Source organism: Rhinolophus hipposideros, assembly GCF_964194185.1.
Source record: "Rhinolophus hipposideros genome assembly, chromosome: 19".
NCBI lineage: Eukaryota > Metazoa > Chordata > Mammalia > Chiroptera > Rhinolophidae > Rhinolophus > Rhinolophus hipposideros.
The window spans coordinates 35,177,357-35,189,105 of record NC_138065.1 but is presented as its reverse complement, the minus strand read 5'-3'; the positions used below and the strand labels follow the sequence as shown (position 1 = coordinate 35,189,105).

General features: G+C 34.6%; 1 protein-coding gene across 2 annotated transcripts in view; it reads right to left on the bottom strand.

Annotated features, from left to right (window-relative positions):
- Window positions 1-11,749, bottom strand: part of SYT14 (synaptotagmin 14) — a 181,926-nt gene that overhangs the window by 11,633 nt on the left and 158,544 nt on the right. Inside the window, exons 7-8 of one of the 2 annotated variants that reach the window (XM_081026789.1) lie at window positions 3,551-3,740; window positions 777-833 (exon numbers count right to left, since the gene is read on the bottom strand). In XM_081026789.1, coding sequence (XP_080882915.1) covers window positions 777-833; window positions 3,551-3,740 — 247 coding nt within the window. The remainder of the gene's footprint in view (window positions 1-776; window positions 834-3,550; window positions 3,741-11,749) is intronic. The other variant, XM_081026790.1, reaches the window with a different exon arrangement.

Sequence of the window (11,749 nt, the reverse complement as noted above, 5' to 3'; positions counted from 1 at the left end):
GGAACAGAGGAAGACAAGAATGCAAAGATGACATAAAAACAGCTTAGGATGAAATGTCAAAAAAATCTCTGCATGGATGTGGTTTTTAATTGTATTTTAAAAACATGTAAGGGCCAACGTGAAGCCAAATGCATTAAGGGCTCCAAGTTCAGCAAATCAAGTAAAACTTTCTCCTGGTTTCATGCAAGAGTACATTTAATGTGCTTTTAGACACTTAAAATAAGTATTGTAGGATTCCTTTTTGGCACAATTCAGTGTCAGACTTTATGTATGGTATCAACTATTTTCATGAATTATAAAAAAAAACAACCGATGTGATGTTTAGAGTGCAGAGTGAAACAACAGTTCATTGCCTGCTCATTGGGAAATAAACCCTCTCTCCAAACAACTCTGGTTTCAAGTTCTTTTGACTCATGCAAGTGACCTTCAGCATGTTGATCCATCATGTGTACTTCGTATCAAAATTTCAATTCATTTTAATGAAAATTACAGTATTGCTCATGAAGTAACTATTTCTGTTGTATGAATCAAAATATAATGAATGAAAAATAAAACCTTTAATTTAAAAAGTTTTGCTTGTTTTACAGATACTCTGAATACCATCATCCATAATCAGAGATAAATTCTAAGTTAGTTTTATTTAAAGTACCACAGATAATAAATGTGCATTTTTTTTTTGAAACCAACATGGTGGACAGCTTCACTGCTGGCAAGTTTTAGGGTATTTTGTTTTCGCATGAAAAGACAACATCCAATTAGCCTCTACAGGAACTCACCTCGGATTATATAAACCTGTCCACCTATCAAGTGTTTTAGACAACAGAACAGTCCATCTGACAACAGGGGGTGGAAAGCAGTAAAAGAAATAATGACCAGATGTCAATTGTTGGGTGAAAGAGGGTCAAAGGTTAGAATTAAAGAGGAAACACTGTTCACTGGAGTGGAAAACACAAAACTTTAGCATTTTAATTCAGGTAGAGGGTTGAACAAAAGGGTTGTTGGGTAAAATTCATGGAATGAGAATTTTTAAGGTCACTGTGTAATCTTAAACAAAAATTACACTGTTTTAAAGGGGGACATCTTTATAATGATATCCTCTTGGTCTAAAGCACATTGAAATAGAATCATGCAAATTATCAGACTATAAAAGACTGAATACAAGTCATTATAGGATCATTATTATTATGCTAAATGTTAAAGTTTATCCATGCAATATTTAATATTTTTAATATTTCAAATGCTTTTATTACTCTCAATATAATAGAAAACTAAGTTATACAAAATAAAATAGAACTATCATTTGCTTTTGAATATTGCCATTGTTTCTTTGGATAAAAATTGGATTAAAACACAGCTCAAAGCTTAGATATATGCTTCAGTATATATGAAGGGTCACAATCTTATATAATATATACAGTCTAAAACAAACTCATAAAACTGTCTTATGTTTTACTTTATAAATACTTCATGTAATTAATTTTAATGTCAACTTATATTTACTGACTAGCTACCTCCCAGCTAACCATCCTGATACGGAAGATTTAATTCTAAAATAATGGAAATTGCTATAACCTACTCGTTACGAGTAAAACCCGAAAGACCTACTTCACGTTACGGATGCTAATCTTTCAACCTGTTTATTATTTGCCCCTGCCTCTACTCCCTTCCCTTCATTTTAGTTCTCATTAGTGTTTCTCTGTTTCTATCACAGTGGATAGAACAAGGGCAGAAAGGCAAACATATTTCATTCTGCTCCTTTTTAGCATCCCAAGTTAACTATGTGTCAAAAAATTAAGCTATTAGCTAACGCAGGATTGGCAAACTGATAGCTTGTGGCTAAACGCAACCCCAAATAATATTTTGTTTCTCTGTCTCAGTGTTCAAAACCTTTTGAATCTGAACTTCTTAAGGCAGTGTGCACCCTCGCATTTGTCAGGCCTCCATGCTTATTTTTAATCTACACATTTCGCTTATTTAAGTTACTTCTCAGGCCATTTGAGTTTGAATTCCAAGTGTGTATTAGTGAAGATAACCAAGTCACACTGTTTATTCTGGTAATTGCGTTTTGCCTCCCTCTGAATTTTCCCTTCTGAAAAGAGAAAGGGGACAATGGTAATTCCATCCTTCTTTCATGCCCCTTTATCTGATCTCAGTCTCACAGTTACCCTGTGAGAGACACAACCATAATTTTACATACAAGGAAACAGATTTAGGGGAGTTAAGGCACTTGTCCAAGGGTAGAAATATAGTTTTGGCCTTCTGAAGTTTTTTTAATTTTTATTTATTTAAGTGTGTTTTTCCAGGACCCATCAGCTCCAAGTAAAGCAGTTGTCTCAATCTAGTTGTGGAGGGCGCAGCTCACAGTGGCCCATGTGGGGATCGAACCGGTGACCTTGTTGTTAAGCGCACTGGGCTCTAACGGACTGAGCTAACCGGCTGCCCCAGGCCTTCTGACTTTTAATTCAGGAATAGATGCATTCCATGATGCATGTAAAAAGCAAGGTTTCCAAAACCACTTAGGGCAATGTTTTTATTTATGACTTTTCACTTTGAAGAAATAATTTTTAGGACAGTTACAGGTAAAGTTAATTTAATTCAGGAGTGGAAAATGTTTCCCCCCCCTTCAAGAACTATTTGATACCTGGAGTAAAAGACTGCTTTGAGAAATTCAGTGAGAAATCTTTAAAGAAATTGAAGGTGCCCATTATTATTCAAGATTTCCTTTCAGATTTTTAGTTAGGGCATTCACAGCTTTAATTTTAGAGAAGTATAATTTTAGAGAAGCTGCCACTTTCTTAGTATATGTCCAAAGATATAAACCAACAGTTTGGGAGGTATATTGGGTGGTAATTTATCTGTACTCCCATAACTTATCCACACCCTGGAGCTGGGAGAGAGATAAGGAGATAGAAGAGTGAGAGACACATAGCAGGGTAGAGGTTTACCGCCTAGCATTCCCTTCTCAGCACTTAGGGTATCAAACTATTCTTTGTTCTGTTTGTCTGGGTAGAAGCAAAGCACATTCCCTTTAGGAAAAGATTCTGGTGGCAGTGTGGATTTATCATTTAAAGCAGGAAAAATGTGAAGAAACAGTTTCTTCTTAAATTGTTATGTGAGAAAAGAAGGAAAAATATAGAAGTTTATACATTATTTCATAGTACTGCATGCAGACAGAAAATACAACATTCATCTCCAGGTAACAACAGTAGCTATAAGCATTCCTGATTATATTTGTGAAATAGTATTAATTTAAAAAAACCTTGTAACTTTTTCTGGCATTAGAAAATAACAGCTATGATAGGAATAATTTATTCTGCTGACACCATGAAAAATTAATTAAAATTCTTGTCACCTTACAATTAATATTTTGAATTTCAAATTTTTCTACTTCCCAAGTGACTGGAAATAGAAAACATAACACAGATTAGCTGATGATTATTCCATTTCGTTTTGATCGGTTAAGACTAAATGATAGGACTGAAGCCCCTAAAACTGAAAGTCTCATAAGTGCAGAAAACGTTAGAATGAAAAAAGATTTTTTTTCACTCACTGGGTGGTCTGTTTGCTGCCAAGTTTCTGAAGTGGCTGCCTTTTATGACTTCTGCTGATAGTCTTCCAGTTGTGGCATTATAAAGCAGGCCAATGAGAATTTCTGGAACTGAGCCGTGTTCAAGAGAATGACACGAGGATGTACTTTCACTACAGGATACTTCTGACATGCTCATTTGGGAGTCGCAGCCCTGTAATCAAAAGTGGAATCTTTATAGTATTTTGTAAAAACTATACCTTGCTAATGCCATGTTTATTGGAATTAGGCAGGTAAATCACAATAAAGAGCAGAGTTGCAAGCAAAATACCCAAAACACTAGATTAGAAATGTTGTTCTTAGCATATTTTAGTCCCTGGACCTAGCAGTCGAAGAAATAATAGGAGATGAGAAGGTTTCATAAATCCCTTCATATTTATATACAAATCAGAAAAGATACATTTCTTAACCCGTAGGTGTTAATGAACTATTTTCTGAATGTAAAAAAATTGTTGTTTAAAGACTGATTGACCTTGAAAGACTGACACAGATTTAGACTCAATTACATTAAATGTAAATGTCTTAATTGTGTCTTTAAAGACAAAGACTGGCATACTTCGATTAGATAAACAAGACAAAACAATTTCTATTTATAAACCAATATGTAAAACCCAGAGATAGAGAAAGTTGAAAAGGATGGGAAAATATTTACCATGCAAACAATAACCAAAAGAAAATTGGTGTAGCTACAATAGTATCAAGTGAAGATTAGCTTTAAGGCAATAACCATCACTTAGAGATAAAGATACACTCAATACTGATAACACTTTCAATTTACCAGGAAGATAAAATAATTCCAAATTTGCATGCATTTAATAACATGGACTCAAAATACAGAAAGCAAAATTTTCAGAATTAGAAAAAGAAATAGGTAAATGCACAACCAGTGGAGACTTCACAGCACACTGCTTTCAGTAACCGACCAAATAGACAAGTAAATGCAGTAAGGATATAGAAGATTCGAATATCACAAATCTTTTGACCTAAGGGTATTAATAATATGTAGAACACCATATATACCGTACAGACTATACATTTTCTGAAGCTCACAGTGGAATTTTTACAAAAATAAAGCAGATAATAATGAATTTCAAATGATGGAAATCATTCAGAATATGTTTTTTAATCAACTAGAAATCCAAGCTATCTTCCAGGGAAGAAAAAAAATCCCTATATGTTGGAAATTAAGGATACACTTCTAAATAACCCATGTGTAACCAAATAATAATGAAAATAAGTTATTTGAAAAGACTACTAAAAAATAAACACTGGAGAGTCCAAATAAGGAAAAAAAAAGAAGAGAGAAGGCCCAAATAACAAATATAAAGAATGAAAACTGAGACATCACTACATATTCTACAGATCATAAAAAGATAAAAGGATAGTGTGAACAGCTTCCTTCAAATAGATTTGATATTTTTATGAAATAGACATATTCCTAGAAAACTATAACCAAAATGGACACAAGAAGAAACAGAGTATCTAAAAAGTCTTATAGAAGAAGTCAAATTTGCAATGCAAAACCTTTCCAAAACAAACAACAAACGAAACTAAAAAACTTTAGCTAGATGGCTTCACTAGTGAATTCCAATGAAATGCTAGTCTTATCCAAACTCTTTCAGGTAGTAGGGAAGGAGGAAACACTCCCTAGTTTCCTTTAAGAACCTAATAAAACCTTCAAACTGAAACCTGAAAAGGATATTATAAAAAAATTACAGGGTTTTCTCATGCATGAACTTAGATTCAAAACCCTTAATAACAATGAACAAACTAAATCTAACAACCTGTAACATCACACTTAGTAGAAAAAAATTTTAATGTGTCCCCCTTTGAAATTGGGTATGACAATGATGCCAACTGTTAACCACTTTTAGTAACACGGGTGAAGATTCCAGCCCGTGGAAGTCCTAGCCTTACTAAAGGCAACAAAATGAACTAAAAGATATAATGACTGGAAGAGGAGGAGATGAAACTGTCATCATGTGCAGATTATGTAATTATGTACACGTGAAATCTAAACAAGTCTGCAGATGAGTTACAGTTGCATACAAACATAAAAATTTAAAATTCATACATTGCTGAACATCAGCAACAAATCTGAAAATAACATTTATTTTACTTTAGGGTTTACTAGAATATAAAATATAAAATATCTAGGAATAAAAACAACAAATGATATGCAAGGCCTCTGTACAGAAAAATAGAATATCACTGAGAGATATTTAAAAGTACATATACTATTTTAACATATTAAAAGGCTCAATTTTCTAATATTCTCTGTAAATTGATTCAAATTGATACAATCACAATCAAAACCTCAACAGATTTCTTTGTGGAGTTTGACAAGCTAATTCTACAATGTATGTGGTATAGATATACCATGGAATATTATTCAGCCTTAAAAAAGAAGGAAATATGCCATATGTGACAGTACGGATGAACCCGGAGGACATTATACGAAGTGAAATAAGCCATTCATCGACAAACATTGCATGATTCCACTTACATGAGGTATCTAAAATAGTAACACTCATTGAAGCAAAGAACAGAATGATAGCTACCGGGGCTGGGTGGGGGGAGAAATGGAAAGTTGTGTTCAGTGTGTATAAAGTTTCAGTTACGTATGATGAATCATTCTAGAAATCTGCATAACCTGTAGTTAATACTGTACTGTACACTGAAAAATGTGTTAAAGGGAGACATCATGTGAAATGTTCTAACCACAATAAAAATAATAAAATAAAATATACAAGATACGAGGCCCTGCTCTGGTATCAAAATTTATTCTTATATAAGCTATATCATTTAAGACAATGTGACAAAAACAATGTAGAACACACTAAAAGACTAGAAAGCCCACAAATTAATCTAATATATAGACACTTAATTTACAACTAAGGTGAAACTACCAAGCAGTGGGGAAAGGATAATTTTTAAAATAAACAGTGGTAGAACAATGGATTATCCACACAGAAATAAATGAAAATTAACCCCTGCCTAAAAACACGCCAAAAACTCAATTCTGGATCTAAATACAAAACATAAAATGAAAAATCTATACATTAACATAGGGTACTATATTCATGATTTCAGGGTAAGGAAATATTTCCTAAAGAGGACACAAAAGCATTATTCATAAAGAAAAAGTTTGGTGAATCTGACAACATTATAATTAAGAATTTCTGAGGTTCAACAGAGACTTTTAGGATGGTAAAAAGGCAAACAACCAAGTGGGAGAAGAGGTCTGTAATACATATAGTTCCATAATTAGCTCAAATTCAGAATATGTAAAGAACACCTACAAATCAATAAGAAAAAGACAACACAAATACAAACAGTCAGACACTTGAACCACCACGTTCATAAAACAATGGCCAATAAACATATGAAATGATGCCCAACTGATTTCCAAAGGAATGGAAATTAAAACCATTGAGGTAATACCACATAGTAAATAAATGGGTTAAATGGTCAGGACATAAAGCATTGAGAATACTCACATTCCTCTGGTGGTAAAGTGATATGGCTTTTAAAAAACATTAAAAATACACAAACTTTATGACCTGGCAATTCCACTCCTATATATATACCCATTAGATATATGTGCAGTGTTTATCAAGAGACATACAAAGCAACGTCCATATCAGTATTATTTATAATGGCCCCAACAGCAGAATGGATAAATAATTTGTGGTGAGTTCATATGATACAGCAACTATACTGTATATCCAGTCTATATACACCATACAGCAATAAAAACTAACTATAACTATATTCACAAACATGATTTTGTGAAAAAATGCTGCACCTAAAAGGATACTTCCATTTATGTAAATTTCAATAACAAGATGAAAACCAAAAACCAAAGACCAGGCAAAACTAAGCCATAGTATTTTGGAAGCATGAATAGGTGGTAAAACTATAAAGCAAGCAAGAAACTGATCAATATAAAAGTTAAAATTGTGGTTAACTCCAGGGGTGGGGAGAGAAGGGCACGCTGGAGTCTTCTGGGGATAATGGTAGACTTTTATCTCTTGACCAGGATGGCAAGTACGTGGGTTGTATATTTCCACTTTTTCGTACTTTTCTAATGTTCTGGGTTTTACACACACACACACAAAAGGTTTAATGAAAGAATTACATGATACAAGGATATAATATATACAAATTAACATACAGTGATGAAAACAACTATTTAGGACTTTCTTTGACGATTTCTCAAGGGATTTACTCCATGAGTTAAAAAAAGAAAAAAGACTGTAACACTTTTTTATAACAGACTTTCAGATTTAAAAATTTTTAGATTTAGATTTTAAAAAATGTTTTATGCAAATCTTATAAGTTTGAATTTACTGTTGGCTCTATGAGTGATGAAGGAGAATTAATACATACCTGGGAACTGGATTAACTCACTGGACTAATATTCAGAGGGATAAAATCATATTTTCAAGTTTAACTCTAAACCACAGAGGAGAAAGCCAAAAGGAATATACACCTCATATTCATAAATCATGGGTACACAAAACACATAGTTTGGTATGTTTGTATGACAGTTGGAGGAGAAAACATAATTTTAGTAAGTTTCAATTGGGATGTATCATCACTTAAGAAAATCGTGTCAGAAACATGCTGGCACACATTTGGTGCCCTTGCTACATTAGGCTATTACACTAGCGGCATCTGTTAGACTACTGTGAACTACATTTTTCATAATATAGTATTTTACACCTTAACCTACTGTCAGATAAGATGTGAATCGAATATTTTCTTATCAACGCAGACGTCATACTGCCAATTTGGGGCAACAAAGTGATGTCCCAAGAAAGTCCTGGGAAAGGCCTGTCTTCACTTCAAGCCCAATAGGAGAGCAAGAGTGTTCACACTCCATTTTAGTAAGTTCGCTGAAATACAGTAGTGTTTAACAGAAGAAAAAACTATGGTCTAAAAGGGTTCATTATGAATTTATACCTTAGGAAAAGTGCTAATCTCGCGGCGTTTCCACCGCCATCAGTGAAACTGCCGATCCAGGACGGTGTCAGTGTGGCATCTGAGGGGATCCCTGAGCACAACCAAAGCAGCACACAATAGCTCACACAGAGTAACTGCAGTAAAGACACATTAAATACAGGTACGATATGCTCCAGTGGCGTCTTTCCTCTGACTATTCCTCAGGGCATGCTGCTCCATTCGGTGTGTATTCAGGACTCGCTATCTACTCTCTTTGCAGACCCCATCATTAATTTATAATGAGGGCTGGCCTAGGTGGCAGCAATTGCAGGTGATTAACCCAAAGTCAAACAGATCCCAATCATAATTACGTCTACTTACAGGAATAGTCCCACTGGCTCCCCAAAGTAAAAGTATAATTTTTTCCTATCAAACATAATAGTTTTTCTTTTTAGCACGTCCTTTCCCTGAGTCTTCTGCCCTAGGGTGAAAGATTATAAGCAATTCTGTGAAAATAGAAAAAAAAGTGAATTTTTCAGAGAAACGAATGAACTCTATGTAATGTGTCCCATAAGCAGAATTAGTGCGTGTGAGCCATTACAGGTCCTTAATGGTGCTAATAGGTTAAAATTAGGTGGAAACTTGTAAACATAGAGAGAAAAACATGAGATTAAAAACTACAAAGGAAAAAAAAATACAAAGGAACTATTAAATATCTGGTCACTAAACTGATTTCACCTTCCTTCACCTATACTCACCTTCCTTTCACCTTCACCTACACGTAATATTTTTAAGGTAAAACTGAACTGTACAATAATTGCTATAAGTTTAATAGTTTCTGTTCAATTTGTTTTCATTGTGGCCGGAAGATATTCTCTGGTTTTTAATTTATTTTACACATGAAATACTTCCGTTAGCCTTTTCTGATGAGGGGCGATGAGGACACAGAGAGTGCTAACGTAGCAAGAGAGAAGCCACTCACAGCAGTGTTGGAGCTGGCAGTAATGGAGAGTTTCATTTCCTGCAGCAGGGGCTCCTTCCTCAGAGGCTTTTCCTAGCCCCAAGGCACTGAGCATTCATCAGGTTAGGTAAGGAAGAGATAACGAGAGGCAATTCCAGGAAAGAGAAAACAAGAATTGTGGAACTGCTTCAAATCTTGCCCCCGCTTCCACCCTACTTCCACCCTACTTCCTCCCTAATCCAATGTAAAGGAGAGCCATTTTGTATTTTGGTAGCTGTAAAAACATCAGGTGACTCTAAAGGATAACTTACTGGGGTGAGCAGGGCATGGTTGGATAGTTTACATTTCAGAGTAGTATTGGAGTCAGGATATTTGTGTTTGCAAGCAACAGAATATCCAACTTTCACTGGCCTAAGCAATACAAGGGAATTCACTGGCTTACGGAACACCAGAACTAGTACACGCAGCATCAGGTACTCACTGATCCAGGCCTCAATCTGCGTCCCTAGGAACCAGTTCTCCTCCATTTCTCAGGTTTGTTTCCCAAACTTGTGTTATTCTCAGGTAGACGCTTCCCTCCTAGTTGCCAGATAGTTTTCAGCAGCTTGGTGTTGTAGGAAAGAGGAAGATAGCATCCTGATTGCTCCAACCCAAAACCCAGAACTGGCTAAGGGCCAGGAGGTTTAATTCCAGGGCTTTGGAATAAAGTCACTTCATCAGAAATACAGGAGCAGGTTGGTATCCCAAGCAAAATACTGTGGCCACAAGATATGGAAGCCAGGCAGAAGAAACGGATGTCTACTACAGAGCCCATTCAACGGAGTGCTTTGTCCCTGCTTTTTTCCCCTTGGCCTTCAGCGAGGACTATTGCCCACCTTACTAAGGAGCTGGCAATGTTGCTGCCATCGCTCCAATTGCGACTACTTCCCTCATACTCTCTATGAGCAGGCTTTGGTCTGCAGCATTAGCCTTTCAAGAGCCAATGACGAGGAAAAGATGATTTGGTGAACAGAGCTCTGACTTTCAGGTTAGGTATCAGACAGTGGGGAAAAAGGTAGAAAATTCTCACTTTCTCTTTCATAAAGAAAGTTTTTTTCATGTTAACATGGAAAACTGAATGTACTGTTAAGATTTAAGATATTAAAAAATTAATTGTGAAACAAAATATTTTGTATTACCAATATTTGACTACAGCACCATGTAGAAATGATCCTGAAAAATTCCAGCTCTGATCAAAATTTGTGTATTATATACTCTAATAAGTGTATGCATGTGTGTATATATATGGGGGTTCCCAAAAATGTATACATATTTTAAGAAATAAAAATTGTATTAAAATTGTAATACTCAGTATATACCGATAACAAAAGATGAACACAAGTCACGTTTGACTTCTGCAATGACAAGAGGTGCTCAAAGTGGCTACCATCAGCATCCAGACACTTCTGATTACAGCGAACTACTGCTTGAGCAACGCTGACCAAAGTGTCCACTTCTATACATTCTTTTGGCACCCCGGTATATATGTATGTTATGTGTGAGATATATATATATATTTTCTCTGTATTCAACATGAACATGTTTAATTTATGTTTCTGCATATATGCTTGTGAGATGTTTATAAAGTTTATACATTTTTCTCATACTCTCAAGTAACTCCTATGCCATATAAGCTATTTCCGAAAATGAAAACAGCAAAAGCACCCAACTTATCTTTTGAGACTTGTGTAATTTTGACCAATTAGACAAGAATATAAGAAAAAAATCATAAACCAATCCCACTTATAAACATATATGCCAAAATTACAAATTAAGCACCGTTAAAATGAATTCAGCAAAATACACATATGCACATACGCACGCATATATAAACACACATACATACGTATATATGTATTTTTTTCCCTTCAAATACATATTACTGCAGGAGAGTTATATGTTCATTGAAGTTGGGTAAAACTTCCCTTTGAAATCCAACCATCTTTTTTTCTTTTTCTCTTTCCTGTATGAGAATCTTTATGACTACTGATTGAATTTCTTTAGTGGTTAAAAAATTTTAATATTTTTATTATTCCTAAATCACTTTTTAGAAATTTACATTTTTTAAAAAAATTGCTCATTTCATTGAAGTTTTCAAATTTTTTCCTAGTGTTATTCTCTTTATGATTTTGACATTTCCACTGAATTGATGATTATGTCCTCCTTTTCACTTAACATACTTTTTCTTTTTCTTTCCTGATCAATATCTCCAGGGT